This window comes from Balaenoptera musculus, chromosome 4 (genome assembly GCF_009873245.2).
Source record: "Balaenoptera musculus isolate JJ_BM4_2016_0621 chromosome 4, mBalMus1.pri.v3, whole genome shotgun sequence".
In the NCBI taxonomy this organism is placed as follows: Eukaryota; Metazoa; Chordata; class Mammalia; order Artiodactyla; family Balaenopteridae; genus Balaenoptera; species Balaenoptera musculus.
The window spans coordinates 11,166,944-11,189,596 of NC_045788.1; the positions used below are offsets into that span (position 1 = coordinate 11,166,944).

General features: G+C 38.9%; 1 protein-coding gene across 2 annotated transcripts in view; it reads right to left on the reverse strand.

Moving 5' to 3' along the window:
• Positions 1-15,399, reverse strand: part of CAPN7 (calpain 7) — a 38,286-nt gene extending 22,887 nt beyond the window's left edge. Inside the window, exons 1-6 of one of the 2 annotated variants that reach the window (XM_036850368.1) lie at positions 15,043-15,399; positions 12,673-12,781; positions 8,833-8,990; positions 7,260-7,327; positions 5,088-5,288; positions 3,242-3,328 (exon numbers count right to left, since the gene is read on the reverse strand). In XM_036850368.1, coding sequence (XP_036706263.1) covers positions 3,242-3,328; positions 5,088-5,288; positions 7,260-7,327; positions 8,833-8,990; positions 12,673-12,781; positions 15,043-15,144 — 725 coding nt within the window. In that variant the 5' untranslated portion in view covers positions 15,145-15,399. The remainder of the gene's footprint in view (positions 1-3,241; positions 3,329-5,087; positions 5,289-7,259; positions 7,328-8,832; positions 8,991-12,672; positions 12,782-15,042) is intronic. The other variant, XM_036850367.1, reaches the window with a different exon arrangement.
• Positions 15,400-22,653: the final 7,254 nt, after the last annotated feature.

Sequence of the window (22,653 nt, forward strand, 5' to 3'; positions counted from 1 at the left end):
CCTAAACTCTTTTATATTTATTTTAAGAATATACTTTAAGACTTTAATTTAGCATGGTTATATTCAAGAAATTCAGTTTCAGTAAAATGGAGCCATTAACAACAATACAATCTGATTCATTCAAAAGGACCGAGGAAGCTATAGATCTTTACGCTGGCTCTGGACAAACTTTTCTCTGCAAGGTTAATAATGAGAGTATCTAATTACTGAGTAATAAACATGTGCCAGGCATCACACAAAAGTATTTTACATACATTATTCATTTAATCTTCAAAACAATTCTATTAAAGCAAATTTTCTGGAAAAAGCTTTAAGTGATTAAATAACTTGCAATGTCGTAGAGCTAAGAAGAAGAAAGGGTATGTGAATCCAGGTCTCTGGTGCCAAATCCACCATCTTACCCATTACCCTCTACTCACACTGTGTAAGGAATATACTGTGTAATATTTCTGTAACATTGACGTACAGCACAAAATTTTAAAAATCTACCTTTCTTCAAGCTGCTTCTAGAGCAAGGGCAACAAATCTTTGGGTTTCAAAAGATTTCTAGGATAATATAAGTTGTATGATATGCAAACCGAAAAAATATAACTTTTTTTTAAAAAAAGACTGTTGATAGACATTAGGAGAGAGAGAGTTTTGTGGTCAGATGGGATCTGAAAACTCCTCGTTAAAGTATTGGTTTTTCTCATTGGAAGGACATCTCTAAACCTTTAATAAGCCAATGTTTACTGGAACTCTCTTAGAGCAGAATATGGTATATAACACTTCTCAAACTTTTTTGATGATCATCTCATACATCTCATAGAACCACTGGTGTTCTAGGCAACATTTTGGTACCTGTGTAATATCAGGACCTGACTAAACAGACAGTGAGTTGGGTGAATTGAGAAGAATTTAAAGACAGCTATCATAAAACTTTTAGGAGAAAAAATAAGGCTGAGTCAAATCTAACCTGCCATATAAACCAGAATTCAGTAAATCCAAGACTCCTTAATATCTGTTCTCTCAAGTCACCACTAAATTAACAAATTCAATGTTTATTTCTTAGAACTTTAAAAATATTTAAAATATTTTATAAATATAATGTTTATTATAATACATGACCAGAAAAGAAAAAAATTTAGTCACCCAATCTTTCTAACCAAAGATTCATACACTGGGGAGCTTTTAGCCATCAGTCTGCTATCTCTGAATTTTAAAATGTTTACTGTTACTTTTTCTTCCGATTATTCTTACTGTAAAATAATCCAGAAAACAAGAAAGGAAAAATCTTGCCAGTTAGAGCATTTAATTTTACTTGATTTTTCTTAAAATTTAATTAACTCAGTTAAGTATTCACTGAGCACCTGCCACATGCCAGACACTGTACAGGCACACGTTCTCTGTCCTCATGCAGCTTATGGTCCCATGTGGAGGACAAGCACAGAGCAAGGGGTCACACACACAATGTAAAATCCCAACTCTGACAAATGCCATGCCTAAACTAAGGGAGTTGGTACAGTTATATTTTTCTGTTTCCATTACATTGTAAGCATTTTCCCATGTTACTTAATTTCTTGAAAACTTGATTGTTCATGATTGTACAAAAGTCTTCTTAGGGACATTCTGTTGTATGAGCACTAAAAATATGATTTATCTCAATCTGTTACACAAAGACTGGAACTACTTATAAACAGAAGTTTATATCTCTACTTCGATATAACCATTTAAGAGCATTCTAGAATAACTGATTCACATTTTCATAATTATAATAATATTGATGAACATCTTTTATATAAATCTTCGACTAGACCTGTAAATATTTTTTAGAATTGGTTTCTTGAACTGAAATCACTGGTCACAGGGGTATAAACATTTTTAAAGTATTTGAAATGTACAGCCGAATTATGTAATATAACTTAGTATTTAACAAAATAATTATGTTCTAATAGTTAATCCTTATTATATAGCGCTTGCTACAGAACAAGCACCCTTGTAAGTGCTTTATATTTTATTAACTCATTTAACCATCACAGTAACACCATGAGGTGGATTCTATTATTACTTTAAAATCTGAGACAGATTAAAAAACTTGCAGTGGAGAGCGTGGGTCTGGATTCTGTACCCTTAACATCAGTGCTATAAGCGTCTTAGATATAAACATTTCCTAGATCCAAATCAGTCACTAGCATCACATGGGTGCCTAAGGAAAACGTTATGCTGATAACTTACTGACTTTGAGATGTTTAACTTCTGCCTATCCAAGAACAGCAAAACACTAGAAATGAGAGAGCAGCTCTTTTGTTCTTTATAGTCTTTATATATTCTGTACACAATAAGCATTCAACTCTCTGATGCTTTCTGATAATAAATACAATATAACATGCTCACTGCAGAAATTTTGAAAAATAAAAATGTTTTAAAAAGTAAATCACCTAATTTTGCTGCTTAGAGATAACCACTATAAACATTTTGATGTATAACTTAACATCATGTTTTTCTATATATCTATAAACACAAGAAAAGAAAAATAAAATTTGGATGTTATATATAATTTTCTATCTTTTAAAATTCATATATCGCAAGCGTTTTCCCTATATTCTTTGGACTTATTTTTTGTGGAGAGCATACTATGTAATATAATAATATGGGCATGCCATTATTTAATCACTCCCATATCACTGGATACCAACTTTGTTTCAATAATTTTCTGCTGTAACAGACACTTTGGTAAATGCTCTTATCATATACATCTTTGACCGAATTTTAGTTTCCTTGGGAAGGCTAGAAGCTGGGAGTCCTGAAACAAACAATGGTTTTAAGGTTCTTGACATAAGCTGCCACTGTCCTGGCAGGCTGTGCTAACACTTTCATAATGAATCCTCTTCTTGAACTGGATCTTCTTAGTAAACAACAACCCTGTCATTCTATTCCACCTTTCCATTCAACATCTCTGCTGACTTGCCTTTCTGCTGTGATCCAACACCAACTGGGCAAATATTTACCCACTACTTACCCTGTGCCAGGTACCACGTCAGACACTATGAGTATAACCTTAGGCAAAAGGACGCGCGCGCCCCGTCACCAGGGAAGGGTCGGAGGCACTCTCGCGATGCTGCCACACCTCCTTCCCAATCGAATTTTTTTATTACGCATTTTAATTTCAAGGCTATGGATTTAATTGGACTCTAGAGGATGGGAAAAGTACTGAAAAATCAAAATAATTTTGAAAGTAAACATTGCAGTAGTGCTTACTTACCAGAAAGGCATTGGGTAAGCAAAACGTTCCCTCAGATCAATGTTCATGAAAGGAACATATTCTATACCATTTATTTTTGACGTTGTCCTATAAAATACAAGAAAAAAATCTAAAGTAGATGTTCAAGTCTACCTTAATTACCAATTTTATTTAAACTTCTTAAAATTTAAATGACAAGGTATGGTACTGTAATAAAATTAAACTCACCACCTCATGTAATGTTGATAACTTTATTTGAACAAAATTTTCACGAAATAGTTGAATACCAGAAAATAACTAATCCAATTCAATTCAATCAGAGTTATTCTTTTAAGACTAACATCCTTTACAACAAAACAACTGTCTCAAGATAGGGCTACACTAGAGGTACTGAAAGTGTCACCAGGACACAAAGTGAATTGTTTCCTAAGCCCAAAGAGAGAAAGCAATTGCTTAGTTATTTGGGGATTTAGAAAACATAACATTTACAATTCTGGGAAATATGTTCTTTATATTTCCTGGTTATTAGACTAAGGAATGGGTAGTGAAGAAGGTAGTGGCACAGATAACAGTTACAGCCTCTTGACAAATTTAAGAAATGTGACTTGTAGTAGTTTTGCATGTTCTCTTCCTGTTTTGTTTATATGTTTACTTGCATATATTAGCTATTTCCTTCTGTTTCTTTCCCTCCTTTCCTTTAGAAGGAGTTGCAGGGTAACTTCACAATTTACTCTCTAGGTAACAATATACAATGAGACAATGACTGAATTGGAGGACTAATTAATACAGCGGGTGATGAACATAACATCTGTGTACCCTCATCTTGAGATGGTGAGAGCTTTTCACTTGTATGAAGGACAGCTGCATCTTGTTAGGTAGAAACACAGAGCTGTTCTGTAGTAGTGCGGAATTTCAAACGTGTGCAGAAGGGAGCATGTGGACACTGAGTAGCCAAAGTGTTGGACTGTTACTAACTTGTCTCTCAGGTCCAAAACCACTCTTTCTGTCCTCCTTTGTATTGTGCTTGTTCATATGCATTTTTTTCTAGGCAAAGAGAGCCAGATTAGTAGGAGTAGAATTAAAATCTTTAGCAGGAAGAGAGAAAAATGCCCTCAGGTGGCTGCTAAAGAGGAAGGAGCCCTTCTAGCGCAATTCCAGCAAACCAGAAAGAGCAACTTCATGACGCGCGCAGCTCTAAGCAGGCTGATCTCCTTCAAAGCCCAAGTGAAGAGCAGCTGCACCGGCTCAGAAAGCGATCAAGGATTTCCACAGCCTGTTCTTTTGTATTTTTAATATCCCCTGAGGCTGCTTCCAGACATTGAGCTGGCTTCCCAGCCCAGGTGTTGGCAAACTTTTTCTGTAAAGGGTCAGACGGTATCTAGTTTTGTCTTTGCAGTGAGGTCTCTGTCACATATTCTGGGTTTTTTTGTTTTCTTTTTTGCAACCCTTTAAAGAAATGTAAAAAAACCATTCATAGCTTAAGGCTGCCCTTTGCTGACTCTGGCCTAGACTGCTATTTCAAGGTAACAATTAGGGCTCTGGTCACAAGCTGGAAGAGATGATGAATGGTCTGCCATAGTTCTACTTTGCCCCATAACCTTTATTACTCAATTTTGAAGAATGCTAGATTTTCAGAAAAAAATACATCTAGTGGAAATGAGAATACTAAAATATATTAGAAGAAATTTTAACCATTTCAAGTTGTGACCATGTGACAACATAATTTATAATTACATAACAGCACGACACATTATACCAAAGATGTGACTACAACTCAGCAAACCTAATGAGTAACATTACCTGCATTGATTATGTTAACAAAACTTGGTTTTGTTCATTACAACCAATCATAAACTGATTTATTTACCTGAGAACTTCTATTTCTTCTGCTGTGTATCTCTGTCCTTGTGCATCACATGACTGTGGACTTATAACTGGCTGAGGTCTTTCAAGGAAGGGATTAGTTCCTAGTGGAAAATGTGCTCTCACTGGAGGTGGCTTTGGTTTAATATTCGTTGCCTTGATTTTGCATGATGGCTTTGTTAAAGGCTCACTCAATGCTTCTGCTCTACAATAGAGAGAGGTACAGAAAAACTGTTCTAGTTTTTCTTCTCACATTTAAGCTTTCCAGAACATAAAATTTACTTCAAGAACCAGTCAAGCATCCCTAATGTAAAATTAGTATATAAAATTCCTACATACTAGTCAACAGTTCACTACTTATGCTACTCCCAAAGGTAAGTATTTTTGCAAACAACATTTTATTGACAACATTAATTGAGCACTTATTGCATGTCAGATCCTATGCAAAGTAAGGGGGATACAAGAATGTACGGAACACAAACCCTACTCTCAAGGTGCTCCTAGTGTTGTGGGGAGAGAGACAGCTGCATCAAAAGTGAGATGCGAGGCTGGAAGTACTCTATGCGAGTGAATGCACGGTAGAAATTACTGACTTGATGGGAAGCGGGTGAGTCAGGGAACATTTTTCCAAATTGACATTTGAGCTGCAGAAGAATCCACCTGGGGAGCAAGGAAGGGTTCTAAGCAGAGTGAATAGCATGAGCAAACATGTAACAAGCTAAGGTAATTTCAAAAGAATGGACGGGGCCCCTGTAACAGTACAAATGAGAGGCAGCAGGAGATGAGACCAGTGGCAGGGATTGGATCACAGAAGGCCTCACATGGTATTTAAGGGAATTTTGACTTTATTCCGTCAAAGAACTAACAAGCTAAAAACAGAAGTTCTTAATCTAAGGTCCTTATATGAGTCTTGTTAACACTGAAATTATATGCAAATAAAATGTTACGTTATCTTTTCCGTAGAGCGTGTCCATTCTTTAGAAGAGATCCTCAAAGGATCCCATGACTGACCCATGCCCCTGCGCTGAGGATGCACTCAGAAGAGTACTAGATGGGTTACCCACATAGGTAATAAAAGCCATCTATGATTCTGACTGGGGAAAGAAGTAAAAATGGAGAAGATAGCTATGTGTCGAGTGCCCATAACTTCATGAATTTGGAGAAACAAACTAAATGTTAGCTGATGGTAATGAAAAGGAGGGATAACTGCTATACCTCAATAAAAAAGAAGGGCTGGGGGTAGCACAGCTACCTAGTCTGAGCCTCAAAAGGAGATATTTTATTAATTCGTGCTATAACTATAAATGCCATTCCACCCTTTTCCTTTGCCTACAATGCTTTGTCTATACAAGAGGTATAATTCTCTTGTGCAAATACATTCATTATTTCTCAACAAATATCTACTGAGCACATATTGTATGTCTGCCCTCTGCTAGGTGCTTGGTTTCAGCATTGAACAAAGACAAAATTCTCTGTCCTCAAAGAGCTTATATTTGGGGGACAGGGATTAGAAGGGACACAGACATTGATAACAAATATGATAAACTGGTAAATTTCATATACCTTAGAAAACAGTAAGAGCTACAGGAAAGAATATTAGAACAGACAAAGCAGGATGAAAGTACTGGAGGAGATTAAATTTTAAACAGAATGGTGATGGCAGGCCTTACTGAAAAGTTGACATTTGAGCAAAGAGTTAAGGGAGATACACACATGTATAATTTGAGGTATCTGCACGGCTGGCTCACTCTGTTTCTCCATTTCTAGTAGTAGCTCTGGAAGGCTCTCTGGAAGTTCTCTCGTTGGAAGTCTGATATTAAACAACAGAAGGGAGTCTTCCATTTCAAATACCTCATTTTTGTTTTAGACACAGCAAAAACTAAATAAAATATTTCTTGACTCATTTGTTATTTTTTGAGTTTAAAGCAGGGATGAAGACACTAAGATGCTCTCTGTTCCCCTAAGGAGTTCACCATCTAATGAGCCAAAATGACATGTAGAAAAAAGCAGCAGGGAACTAGAGAGGGGTAAATTCACTCAGAGGAAGAAGGCAGCTTTGCTCTGGATCTCAGGTTTGTTACCACGAGCTCCACCACACATTCATATAAACCTGTCGCACTGAAGTAACACAGTACGCTGCCATCCACAGATAAGAACTCGAGGGACCAAAACTCACCTGTCTAGTGCCTGTCGTGCCAACTGCTTCAGTTTGTTTTGCAGAGTTTTATCAGCGGTTTCATAAGACTTAAGAGAAAGAGAGACAGATGTTGCAAAGCATAATTATTAATTTGCCTGATCCATGATATTTCTAAGCAAAAAAAAAAATTACAATGAACATTACACTTCTTAAAATTATGAGAGAATAAACCAAGACACTTTATTTTTGTCCTTAAAGGTATCATTTAAATTGTGTTGAAAACTCGTCGCTGAGGTAAACCCTAACACCACTTAATTCGGGTGAACACAACCGTATAATCACAGTGCCACGGGCCTGGCAGCAGGAACCCCAGAAGAGCAGGGCTACCATACTAAGTGAAATAAGTCAGCAGGAGAAAGACAACCACCTTATGCCTTCATTCATATGTGGAGTCTAAAAGACAAAACAAATAAACAGACAAAATAAAACAAACTTATAGGTACAGAGAACAGATTAGTGGTTTCCAGAGGGGAAGGGGGTTGGGGGACGGGTGAAATGGGCGAAGGGGGTCAACTGTATGGGGATGGAAGGTAACCAGACTTGCGGTGGTGATCACTTTGCTGTGCATACAGATGTCGAATTATAATGCCGTACTGTGCACTGAAACTTACATAATTAAAAACAAAAAAACCCAGCACTTACCCGTAGACTCAGGTACCTACAGAAATGAGGCTAGATAGTTCCTCTGAATAAAAGACCTTGGACAAAGAGCCGGCCCTCTGAACAATGCTGAGAACACCACTCTCTACCACGTCACATGCTCCTGTCAATGCGCTACTCTTACGCACTAGATGCCCCGGAGAGCTAACAGGCCCACCGGGCTCCTCGGGAAGCAGTAAAAACCGCTCAACATATAGCCTCTACACTGCAAATTAATAAAGCTCTCCCAAACCACTAACTTATTTCTTAGTGTATGAAATTGAAAAAAAGGGGGAAGTTTTATTTTTTTTGTGATGAACCAAAGTTGTTTTTTCCCTTTTTTTTTTTTCTTAAATTGAAGTATTTACAATGTTGTGTTAGCTTCAGGTATACAGAAAAGTGATTCAGTTAAACATATATATCTATTCTTTTTCAGATTCCTTCCCATTATAGGTTATTACACAAGATATTGTGTATAGTTTCCTGTGCTATACAGTACATCTTTGTTGTTTATCTATTTTAAATACAGTAGTGTGTATCTATTAATCCCAAACTACTAATTTATCCCTCCCCAAGGAAGTTTATTTTAAATTCACAGATTGTGATGGTGAATTCTTCCTATAAGAAGTTAATTTTAGTTATAGGGGTATAAAAAGGTCAAAAATGGTACTTATAATTTAAAAAACAATTGCCAAGGGACTCAATCTCAATACTGTCAAATTTTTAACAAGATGTTAAAGTCCATTATTAATTTTCTATTCTTCACTATCTTTTAATGAGGAGTAACTTAGTTACATGTATAATAACAGGATAATTTTTTTTCTTTAAGAAATTGTTAAGTAAAACTCACTAGTAAGGGGAGAAATTTCTTAGCATAATTCCACCAAACTTAACTTGTAGCTATTATACATACGGTTTTCAGACAGAGATCTACAGCTTCTGTATACAGTTCTATAGCATCTTCAACGTTCCCTTTTTCATCTTCGTCAAAAGCTTGTGTAACGAGGAAATGGGCACGCTCTAAGTCCAACTGATGTTTTGATTTCAAAGGATCCGCACTCTTTGACTGAACTAGGATAGGAAAAAAAGCCACATAGAAGAACTAGCATAGGAAGAAAGCCACATACCTATATATGTATCCAGGGAACAACATACCATTTTAATACATTCTTTACCAAAACTCTATAATCCTTCATTTAAAAAGCTTAGCAAGGTCAAAAAAAAATCCTTAAAAAAATTTCCCCTGAATTTCTCTCTGTCCCTACCAGCACTTTCTTCATTTAAAAAATAAAACATAGGAGTTCTCCCCACAAAAAACAAAACTGAAACTTGGAAAAGACTAAATCGAAAGAAACTCAATTATGTTTTAAGGTAATTTAAATTTTTATTCAGTATAGACAATAATTATATAATATACTAGGCCTTGATAATAAAATGCATGCTGTTTCCCATTCATCTGGGTCCAGAATAAGCTATATTTTTACTGCTCTTTGAAATAAGTGCTTCTGTTTGTTTTTAATATAAAGATATGTATCCATAAGAGACCTGCATCTAGAACATATAAAGATCTCTTACAACTCAACAATAAAATGACAAACCCAATTTAAAATGGGTGTGATGATTATGTCATCAACTTGTGTCAACTTGACAGGATCACAGGTTACCCAGCTATTTGGCTAAACAAGATTTCTGGGTAGCCTGTGAGGATGTTTCTGAATGAAAGTAGCATTTGCATTGACATTGAAAGCAGACTGCCCTCCCCAGTGTGGGTGGGCATCATCTAATCCACTGTGGGCCTGAACAGAACAAAAGGCAGAGGGGGAGAATCTGCCCTCAGTGCAGGACTGCTTGAGCTGACACATTGGTCTTCTGACCTCGGACTGGAACTCACACCATCAGGTCCCCTACTTCTCAGGCCTTTGGACTTGGACTGAACCACACCACTGGCTTTCCTGAGTCTCTAGCTTGCAGAGGGCAAACAGTGGGACTTCTTAGTCTCCATAATTGCATGAGCCAATTCCTCATAATAAATCTCTTTATGTCCATCCTACTGATTCTATTTCTCTGGAGAACCCTGACTTATACCATGGGCAAAGGATCTGTATAGCCATTTCTCCAAAGCAGATATTCAATGGCCAAATGGCACGTGAAAAGATGCTCAACATCATTTGTCATCAGGGAAGTGCATATCAAAACCACAATAAGATGTCATTTTATACCCACTAGGGTGGCTAAAATAAAAAAAGACAGAAAATAACAAGTGTTGATAAGGATGTGAAGGAAATGGAACATTGCTGGTGGAATTGTAGAGTGGTATAGCCACTGTGGAAAACAGTTTAGCAGTTCCTCAAAAAGTTAGACATAAAGCTACCATATGACCTAGCAGTTCTACTTGTGGGTATATATCCAAGAGAACTGAAAACATATGCCCACACAAAAACTTAGACACAAGTGGTCATAACAGCATTACTAATAATAGACAAAAGGTGGAACCAAGCCAATGTCCACCAACTGATGAATGGATAAATAAAATGTGGTATATTAATACAATGGTGTATTAACCATAACAAGAAATGAAGCACTGATACATGCTACAAAATGGATAAACCCTGAAAACATTATGCTAAATAAAAGAAGCCAGACACAAAAGACCACATACTGATGACTCCATTTATATGAAATGTCCAGAATAGGCAAATCCATGGAGACAGAAAATAGATTAGTGGTTGCTAGGGCCTAGGGTGTGGAATGGGGAGTGACTGCTAATGACTAAGAGGTTTCTTTAAGGGTGACAAAAATGTTCTGAAGTTAGAGGTGATGGTTGCACAACTCTGGGAATACACTAAAAACCACTGAACTGTACACTGTAAAAAGTTGAATGTTATGGTATGTGAATTACGTCTCAATAAAACTTTTTTTAAAAAGTTTTAAATTTTGTTTGTCTCAAAATTGTGTCTGATCTTTTAAAAACTGTAACCCTCGGTAACACCTCTCTAAAGTATGTATTAATCCCATTTATTAAATGAATGTTAAAATATTTAGCTCAAGGCTTCTCAGCCTTGGCACTACTGACATTTTCGACTGGATAATTCTTTGCTGTGGACGGTGCTATGCATTATAGGATTTTTCCTGCAGCACTATCCCTGCCCTCTACCCAACCAGATGCTAGTAGTATACTGCATCCCTACCCCGGCATAAACACCAAACACCTCTCCAGACATTGCCAAATGTCTCCTGAGGGGCAAAACCAATTCTAATTGAGAATAACTATCTAGCCTAAGGTTTCACAGCTACAATGGAAGGGTAGGGACTCAACTTAGATCTTTTAATTCCAAGTCTTGAGTTTCTTATACTACACTGGTGAATTTCAAACTGGGTTATCTTTCCCCAACCTTAAAGTCAAGCCACCTCTCGAAGTCTCTTGACTGTCAGCAGACTTTATCTGTTTTAAAAATTGGGATTCTGAACAAGATTTTTATTTGATAAAGGACTCTCCTGCTTGAAATAATAATTAAGTAAACCATTTAATTCTCTACAAATTACATGCCATTTGTTGAACAAAATAGGTCGAATAATCGGCAAAACATTTAATGTATATTATGCTTTAAAAATCCTTTTTGAACTTTACTTCTGTTTCACTGATAAGTTTTCATTCTTCAAGAGATTAGGGCTGTCTCATTCTGTGTCTGAGTATCATATAAACATCACATTTATAAATTTAAAAACTTCATTTACTTAGCTGGGAAAATGAAGTGCCTCTGAATTCCATGGTATTTTGAATACATGAATCAGTATAACTCTGTATTAAGTGAGGCCCTGACACACAGGCAGTCCACTTTTCAATGCATGCAATTTCTGGGCACTGTCTTAAAGAAAAGTGCCATGTCTGTAAGGGGACTGTCATAACAAGAAATCCAACAATCAAATCTACTTTATCCTAACTATGAGCTTGTAACTGCTCATATCTATTCAGAATGAGTGGTAGAAAGTAGCACAAAGTCCATCAGAGAATGCTGAATAAGACTCCTCTAAGCTTGTGGCTTTATTATACAGCCACAGAAAAAAAGGGGTTAAAAAGAGTCCTCAGTGACATGAACGCATTCCTAAAACAAAATGTCAATACATGATCATTTTCTTTCCTACCACGTGAACAGCAGATTTCCCCAGGAACCACTTACCTCTAACAGAACTGCGATCATTAAGCCTGTGAACTTGTTTCACAGCGTTTGCAAAAATAACTACAGGTTGTTCCAGGTCTCTGCTTACATGTCCCTTTTCCAAGATATGGTTTAAAACAAGAGTTTAGCTAAGGTCTTGAGGTTGAGGATATCGATATAGTAAAGACTGTGAACCCACTGTTGAAGTCTTTAGACACTGAAGAGGAGGAGTCATTTAATTTTAATAGCAGGAGGGGGCATGTGACAGATGTTTAAAAGCAGATTTTAACAGGGTCCTAATACTGACTCTGCCAATGATACACACTGTTCGAATGTAGATAGTTCATCTCTATCCTCTGGGAAATTAGGATATCAGACTATATCACCTCTAAGGTTCCTCTTCACAGATTTATCACTTATTTCCACATTATGATTTTCAAAGATGTGATTACCAAAAAAGAAATGAGCAGCAACCAAGTGAGGATCAAGAATCAAAGATGAAAACGAAAAGGAAAGAGAAACACAGGGGAAAAGTAAGATGTGATGGGACAGAAGAAAAAAAAATACAGTGACATGGTTAGTAGTCCTTTACCAACCTGCTGAATGTAAAGCCTGCACTCTTTCCAGATACTCATTTATTTTTTCTTGAATATGTTCTAGGCTTGATCCTGCCATCTCAGCATAAATTAAAGCTTGTGCAGCTTCCTAAAAATAAAAAAAGAATTCAAAGGAATCTAACAGATCAATTACAATTTGAATTTTCTTTACCACTTTCTAACTATTGGTTTCTATGAATGACAAAACAAGAATGTCTTTATGATACCAGTAATTTTTTTCGTAAGTAAATGAGTTATATATTCCTTTACTACTTTTTTTCAGTTCTCAATGCTCTCTTCCTCCTACTGTTGAAAATTTATGAAGTCAAATAGAAGGGGTTGATTATAAGTATTTTCTTAGAATAACTGTGATTTATATGTTCTCTGTTTTCCTTTTTCTTTATGCAATAGGTCAGACTTGAAATTATACACTGTTAAAAGGTGAACTGAGTCTCGAAAACATTAGAACAGATAACACCTGATACAATTAAATTAAATATCAATAAAAGGTTATCAGAAATTATAAAGGTTAAATATCTCACAGTGGAAAGAAAATCTTTTTCTCCACAGAAAATATTGTCAAAGGGGGACACATTTTAAGGCAGATTTCAGTTGTATGAAATAAACTTATTTTAATTAAGAAAAACTGGATTTGTCTTCCAGTTATTCCATGACTTCCTCAGCCAGTTAGGCTGTGCTCGCGAGGAAAAGCCTCCATTCTCGCCATCACCATTCCAGGAGGGTGACCAACGCTACCACACACAAGAACCACAGAGAGACTTTCCCAAGTACCACCACCTTCCCTGCAGTAATCTAAGCGTGTGCACTTCAAGGAACCTCACGCCTCGTTATCTGGATCCAAAGAAGCCATCTACTGAGCATCACTTTTTGAATCCACTTATTGGAGCAGGAGTTGTTTCCCTGAACCTACAAAATCAGTAAGATGAGTACAGTTTTGATCCAAATGGAAATTGGGGGTAGAAAAGATATGTTTTCCTCAGATTCTGCAATTCAGATATTTCAGGGGAGGAAAATATAACTCTACATGTAAATATTAAAACTAATTTTTTAAATTGTTGGTATCAACCTTATTTTGCTCATTTTGTTTACACTTGAAAGTGATTAACAATGAAGGCATCCCTAACAGAACAGCATGAAGACAGAAAACACTAAATATCTGATACAGTTTACATAAATAGCTCCTAGAAACACAACCACTTTTCTGATTCTCTCAAGGAAAAGAAATTCTTTGTAACAACACGCGTGTCATCCTACAGCAAAACAAGAGGCACTGTACAGTACTTCCTTTCGCTTTAAAAAATTTATTTTATATGGCACTATTTTTACCTATGAACATTTGTCAGGTATTTCACAAAACTAATAAAACAGTTTTACTTTTAAAGAAATACCACCGTCATGAAATTGTCAAAAAAAAAAAGTCCAAAAAGAATGATTCTGAAACACACCCAAAGTCTCTAAATATAGATTATAAAATGAAGGCAATCAAATATTAATCTGAGAAAAGCAAACCACACATTATTGACAGCATACAGGTTTATGGAAAAAAATTACGACTACTGTATTATCGAATTCTTTCTAAAAGAAAAGATGACAATGTCAAGAGGATACAGCTGTCTGCACGGGGAGCCGGAGGGGTGTGTTTGCAAATGCTCAGGATTGGGGAGCAGGGGTGGGCTGTGAGCTCCTACTCTGATTTAATATTTCTGGCCCCAGTAATTTACCCAAAAGAAATATCAAAGAAACGTGTAAAGCATTAGCTATAAGGGTATTATGACGCTGAAGATCCATAATGAACATAAAATGGCCAGAAGAGTTTGTAAAGAAACTATGGCACACCCACATAATGGAATACTATACATCTATCATTAACAAGTTTATACTATGAAACCTTAAAAAAAATCAAAAATTTTTAAAAGTTCAAATGAAAAGAACAGATTTAAAAAAGTATAAACAGTCTGATCCAAGTTTGTTTTTTTAAAAAGGTGTGTACATACACATGCGTAGAAAACCAAAGATACGTAGATGTCAGATACTAGGATACACGATGTTTTATTCTTTGATTGACTTTCTGCGTTCTTCCGTGAGCACTGTTTCCGTGTACATCCGTGACGGTGAGAAGCTGCGAGCTGACAGCCCAGCTCCGCCGCCGCCCTCAGGAGCGGTCACCTGGGGACTCGCCGGCCAGGACCGACCCCAAAGCGGCGACCAAGCCCGCCGCGGGCCGGACCCTGGGGCGGGAGCAGGCCTGACCCCTCAGCCCGGCCACCGCCCCGAGAGGGACAGCGGGACGGGGGACCGCCACGCCGAGCGCGCCCGTCCCCTCGGCACCTGGACCCGTCCCCGGCCCACCTTGTAGTAAAACACGGCCTCCGAGTAGCGGCCCTCGTGGTCGCGCTGCACTGCCAGCCGCGCGAACTGCACCGCGTCCCGCTCCAGCGCCGCCGAGTCCATGGCTGCCCCGCGCCGAGGACCCCCGCCAACCGCCGCGCGCCCGGGGGCCGGGCGAGGACCCGGGCCGCGCGGAAAGAGCGGCGGAGCTCACTTCCGGCGGCTGAGAGAGGACGCCGACCGGCCGCTCGGAAAAACTCCGACTCCTCGCCCGCGGGCAGCCTCGCTCCGCGGCCGCCGCATTCCCCGTCCCGCCCACCGGCCACACTGCGCAGGCGCAGCCCGGCCGGCGCAGGTGTTTCGGTAGCCTGGGCTGCCGGGCTCGCCGGAGGGTGCGGGAAGGCGCGGGCGGTGGGCAGGGCCCGGCCTGCGCGGTGCCGTGTGCACGTGACTGCCGGGGCGCCCGGGATTGGGCAGGCAAAAGAGGTGCCACGTCTGAGCGGCTGCCGGCTTCGCAGTCGGCCTGTCCGGGCAGTGACTGTGGAGCCTGTTGCCGGCCAGGCTGGGAGGAGGGGCGCATGCGCCTACTGGAACATTTTTCCCCTCTTGAGTGTAAAGAGAAGGTGAGCAGTGCTTCCCAACATCATCTGAGATGACTTTTTTTTTTTTAATTAGGGAAGTGAAGTAAGGATATACGATTCTTATGTGATACTTTTTAATAACATTTATATCCACAAGCTGAGTCTTAATTAACCCTGTATACATGCCCCAGTGTATGGTATTGATTGAATTGTCAACAAACAAGGTAATGCATTTTCCCGTGTACTTCTCCTTAGGTTAACTTAATGCTGTTGTAATTAAATACTCAATTAGGTGATTATTTGATTAATGTCTCTCTCTCTCCCTTAAAACTCTGAATTCAGAAATAATAAAAATAAACTAGTGAGAGGCTCCACAATACGGATAAAACTCAAAATTCACGCCAAGTCAAAGAAGCAAGACACAAGAATACAGACTGAGCGACTTTGTTTACAAGGAACACTAGCAAAGAGGAATCTAATCAATAACGTAAGAAGTTGTTAGGGAGCCATTGACTAAAACTGCCTGCCTTGGCGGGGCACCGTAACACCTTTGCTTCAGTCTCCCACCTCAGGATGCTTCAAAAGAACACAAAACCAGTGAAGGACCCACAACCAACCCAGGGAAAATCCAGGAGGGGCCAAGAAGCGGAGGAGACACCAGTCCATAAGATGTCTTGCCAGTCTCCCCAGAAATCCTCCCGCTGGAAACCATCTTGACTGAAGGATGCACCAGGAAGGGCCCTGAGTTGGACCAAATGAAGGCAAAAGCAAGATGATTGGCCAGAGACAACCGCAACCCAGAAAGCTAACTGCACCACCATAAAACCTGAGACTGCGAGCCGTGAGGCAGAGCAGTTCTCCTGGGTTCCCTTACCCTGCTGCTGTCCGCCTAAGGGACCCTTTCCAATAAAGTCTTTTGCTTTGTCAGTGCGGTGTCTCCACGGACAATTCATTTCCGGGTGTTGGACAAGAGCCCACTCTCTCGCCCTCAAAGAGATCCCATCCAGTGACAGAATTACATCAATGGTTGGGAAGGGATAAGGGAACCTTTGGAGGTGACGGAAATGTTTTGTATCTTGTTGGTGGGTGATGTCAAAATGTACATCCATTTGTTAAAACCCATCACACTGTACATTTTAAATGTGTGCTACTACCCTATTTACAATAGCCAAGACGTGGAAACAACCTAAATGTCCATCGATAGATGAATGGTTAAAGAAGAGGTGGTAAATATATACAATGGAGTAATACTCAGCCGTAAAAAAGAATGAAATAATGCCATTTGCAGCAACATGGATGGATCTAGAGATTATCATATTAAGTGAAGTTAGAAAGAGAAAGACATATACCATATGATATCACTTATACGTGGAATCTAAAACACAACACAAATGAACATATCTACGAAACAGAAACAGACTCACAGACATAGAGAACAAACTTGTGGTTGCCAAGGGTGAGGGGGGGTGGGGGAGGGAAGGATTGGGAGTTTGGGATTAGTAGATGCAAACTATTATATATAGGATGGGTAAGCAACAAGGTCCTACTGTATATAGAAACCATATGGAAAAGAATATGAAAAGAATATATGTACATATAACTGAATCACTTTGCTGTACAGCAAAAAAAGATAAATGCATGCTTCTAATTTTTCTTAATTACACCTCAATAAAATTGTTTTAGGGCTTCTCTGATGGCGCAGTGGTTGCGAATCTGCCTGCTAATGCAGGGGACACGGGTTCGAGCCCTGGTCTGGGAAGATCCCACATGCTGCGGAGCAACTAGGCCCGTGAGCCACAATTACTGAGCCTGCGCGTCTGGAGCCTGTGCTCCGCAACAAGAGAGGCCGCGATAACGAGAGGCCCGCGCACCACGATGAAGAGTGGCCCCCACTTGCCGCAACTAGAGAAAGCCCTCTCACAGAAACAAAGACCCAACACAGCCATAAATAAATAAATAAATAAATAAAAATTAAACTAAAAAAAAAAAATTCACTTTCTAAAAAAAAAAAAAAATTATTTTAGTCAGTTGGCCTGCATTTAAATGGGACTCATTTCTTAATTAATTTAACCGTTTCTTCACATTTTGTGAAGTTAATAGTAATAACTATCTCATTGGACTGTTGTAAAGAGCATAGGTGGAGAATTTGACTCTGCCTGGCACAAACATGGTTCCCATCATTAGCTACAACAGTTTTATAACTGAAGCAGGGATGGTTTCTGTCTTCACCAGTTTTATCCCAGAATTAAGCCCAAGCTTTGGCCCAGAGCAGCTGTTGGATAAATATTTCAAAATGTTGAATGAATGAACTCCCCAACTAAATATACTCAATGCGCCCTCCCCCATCTTTATTCTAAAGAATGAAATACAAATTCCTTAACACAGAGTACAAGGTCCTTCAGAACAGGAGCTCAGGGTGTGTTCCGAAGGTGTCTGTAGCCACTGTCTGGCAGGAACTGATCCCCAAGTTACAGCAGATGAATGCAGTTTTACTCGCTCGTAAGAGGACTTCTGTGTCTAATGTTCCCCTCTCATCTCAGCTTATAGAATTCCTAGCCCACCTTGAAGGGGGTTTTTCTAACTCTCCCAGGCAGTTGTGACCCCTCCTGGGACCTGCTCATTTATTCCCTTATTCCTTGTTCACTTATTCACTGAACACTGGATGCCTGCTTGGTGCCAGGCACAGAGTGACACATTGAAAATACAAAGACAAGTGAGAGAGTGTGAGATAAAGCTGGGTAAAAGCAAGTCGAAGCTTCAAAGTATCTGCAGTCTTTAACAACATTGAGACTTCCAATCCATGAACATGGTAAACCTCTCCACGTATTCAGGCCTTCTCTCATTGCTCTCGGCAATGTTCTGTAGGGCACAGGTCTTATACATCCATCTTTTGGCAGATTTATCTCCAAGCATTTCATATTTCTGATGCTATTTTAAATGGCGTTGTTTATCTAGTTTCAATTTCCAATTGTTTTTGCTAGTATATAGGAATAGAGTTGATATTTATATATTGACATTATATTCTGCAATCACAGATTATCCAGAAAACCCTGGAGTGAGGTGGTGTAGCCTCATGACAGCTGCCTCTGGGGAATGTATGCCAGTATGTCCAGTAGCACTGCCACCTGCTCTGCCAGGTCTGTGATGCTTACCAGGGCAGAATTTGCCCAACGTTAAGCACTCAGAGGTGCTTGGTCAAAATGCCCTCATCCTGCAGTATGGGGGCCCCCACCCTCCAGAGAGCTGAGAGAGACCTAGAGAGAGGGGTGAGTTCAAGAAGACTGGCCACACCTCTGTTCAGGAAGCCCACACTGTTGTTGTTGAATCTGTGGCTCCCTTCTTACATATGGCTTCACAGGAGGAAGCAGCAAAGCATCCTTGTGAAATCCAGCCTTGCAGAGGCTAATGGAAATAGCACCATCTGAGCCACTGTAAGTAGAAAACAGAGTTGTAGTAGTAGTAATAGTAATAGTAGCAATAGTGTAATAAAAATAGTAGTAGTAGTACTATTACTCTTTTTTAAAGCTGCTAACCCAGTAATGGTAATTTATTACTTCAGTCAACAAATAGTAATTCTGTTGGCCAGACAGTGGGGATCAAAACAAAATGACCAAAACACCTCACTCTGTAGTGAGTAAGACATGCATAAGCCAACAGTTCAAACAGCCTTTAATAATTGCTGAGAGAAGGGTAAGTCAGGGGCTGGGAGGGCCAGAGGAGCAGCATCCAAATCAGCCCAGTGGATGCTCGCACCGCGTCCCAGAGGAAGGGATGCTTGAATTTGTCCACCGAAAAATTAATGCAGGAAGCTGTGAATAAGAAGAGTTTATCTGGGATCTTGTTTAGTGTAGCCACCTTCATGAATGTCTTAGCTGGATCCTCTAGATAACTTGCTACAGCTTCTACATCAGCACTTGCTGCTTCACTTTGCACTTTTATGTTATGGAGGTGGCTTCTCATGAACCAACCTCTGCTAAGCTTCAACCTTTTCTTCTGCAGCTTCCTCACCTCTCTCAGCCTTCATAAAAATGAAGAGAGTTGGGGCCTTACTCTGGATTAGGCTTTGTCTTAAGGGAATGTCGTGACTGGTCTGATCTATCCAGACCACTCAGACTCTCTCCATATCAGCAATAAGACTCTTTCACCTTCTTATCATTGGTGTGGTCACTGGAGCAGCACTTTTAAGTTCCTTCAAGAACTCTTTTGCTTTCACCAATTTGGCTAACTGTTTGGTGCAGGAGGCTTGGCCTTCAGCCTATTTGGGCTTTTGATATGCCTTCCTCACTAAGCTTAATCATGTCTAGCTTTGGATTTAAAATGAAGATGTGTGACTCTTCCTTTTACTTGAACACTTAGAGGCCATTGCAGGGCTATTAATTGGCCAAATTTCAGTATTGTTGTGTCTCAGGGAATAAGGAGACCCTGGGAGAGGGAGAGAGAGCAGTCAGAACACACACAACATTTATGGATTAAGTTCGCCATCTGATATGGCACAGTGTGTGATGCCCCAAAACAATAACAATAGTAACATCAAAGATCACTGATCACAGATCACTGTGACAAATATAATAATGAAAAATTTGCAATATTGTGAGAATTACCAAAATGTGACACAGAGACACCAAGTGAGAAAATGCTGTTGGAAAAATAGACTTGCTGGACGCAGGGTTGCCACAAACCTTCAATTAGTAAAAAAACATGCTATCTGTAATGAGGTCTGCCTATAATGGAAAAATGAAATAATATTCTTTCCCACAAACAGCACCCTGCGACCTCCCACATGGGAAGAGAAAAACCATCATTGGATCCTGGTTTCTTCTTAGAGTTGCTCATGAGTATGATCAGGGACCAGTTTTTCAAATCATTGACAGATTGGGGACACTGGAACTAGAAACAGACAACAGAGTGTTCTGAGGGAAGAGTGTACAAAATGAGTTTTATTTTCCAACAGATATGATTATTTTGGCCCATTTGAAATATTAGGTTTGACCGTATGAAATTGCCATTTTTGTAGGTCAAAAACAGTTGAATATCTTCTGCTGCAATCTTCAATTTCCTATGGTTCAACCTGATATGCATATATATCTCCTAATTATTTTTATATCCCAAAATGTATATATATCCTATTTACTTCTATATATTCCAATTATATATCTTAAATTAATATATATTTCAATTATATACATGTATCTTAATTTTATACATGTCTTAACTATATATAAATGATATATTAATTGAATATATATGTAATTTACATATTATATATAGTAGGTTATATTATATATAGCTTAAGTATATATAATATGTAAATGACATATGTTCAATTAATCAAATATATACCTAAAATTAGAATATATATATAAATATATACACACACACACTATTAGAAGATATACAAAATTAGAATGTGTATATATATATCATATATACACATGTATACAGATACCCTAATTCTGTCTCTCTATTCTAATTTTTAAATATATCCTAACTATATATACATATCTTCATTTTATTTATACACACTGTAAATTTATTTGTGTATTTTAATATACAAATTTCATAATCCTAATTTTACATGTCTCCTAATTTTATATAATCCTAATATTATACGCATCCTAACTACATACACACACACTCATATGGTCCTGAATTTGAAGTCTGGCTGGCAATAAACATTGAGAAAGTGCTTGTTTGGACACAGGATTACATTGCTATCTCAACAAACAAACAAACAAACAAGCATATCAAGAACTGAAAACCAAACAAAAACCAAACAAAAAGGGTTTGTAGGACAGTTCATCCTGTTTACTGCAAAGCATTACCAGCCACAATAGATTTGTGAATTTCTGAGAGCACACTGTCACCATGTGTTTCCATGTGACATTGCACCTGTATGGCATAGTGGCAGGTTACCACACAGATGTTTATGGTCACTGATTTATTCTTTCAATGAACAGTTATTTAAAACACCTACCATGATCCCTAAAGAGCGCAGTGATTCCCAGTCCCAAGCTTCCCTGGGGCTCTATGGGGCTTATAGCTCCATCCCTGAGGCAAGAAACAGGGACAATGGAAGCAGGCTGGTGGTAGAGAGCTGAGTTGAAGAGAGATGCCCTGCTAACTGGGGCAGCCACTGCTCAGCTCTAGAAAGTTCAAGGGAATGTGGGCCCAGAATTTATTTTTTTTAATCAAGAGAAGCCAGAAATTCAAATTTTAGTGTGAAAATCTCTGATTTTTAAATGAACACAAACTCCAGTGTGTTTCTAAACACTATGAGCCAACAGTGCAGATCCGCAGGCTACCTTGGGCCCACATCTTGCCATTTTGATCCTCTGGCTTGTACTTTATTTCTCTTCATAATTTTAGAGGGATCTCAGGGAGGATGCGGGTGACTGCTGACAGCTGTGGATGCAGTGGTGTGTGGAAACAGGAACAGCCCTCCTCTCACAGGCTTTTGGTCTCCCAGGGGACACAGACCTCAATAAAAAAAAATCCAGTGGTGAATGAATAGTTACAGATGGAGGGAGTGCTCCAAAGGTAATTAACTCCATCCTGTAAGAGCTTATGAAAAAGAAACTGACCTTAACTAGGCGGTCAGCAAAGATGTCCCTCCAGAGAGAGGGACCTGCTTGTACAGTGGCCCTGTGACAAGACTGAACAAGACTGGGGAGAAGGCTGGTGTGGCTGGTGCAGAGAGCATGAGAGGGTCAAGGTGTACAAAGAAGCCAGGGAGGTCGGGGGGCAGGCACTGACCATGCAGGGCCTTGTTGGCCAAGCTAAGGGTTTGGATTCTGTCTTAACCCTCAGTACACCATAAGGACCACTAGACCCAATTTTAGTTTCTGAGTTGCTTTCTTGAGGAATTTTAATTATTTGTAGGGATTGATATTTCAATGACTTTTATTCTTCATTAAAGTTGTTCCAAGGAACCAAGAAAAAATTTCCTACCTACTATCTATCTACCTATCTATCTATCTATTCATCCATCTATCTAAAATCTATCATTCTATTTAGCAATTATCATATGGGTCTATTGGATCTTTTTAGAGAT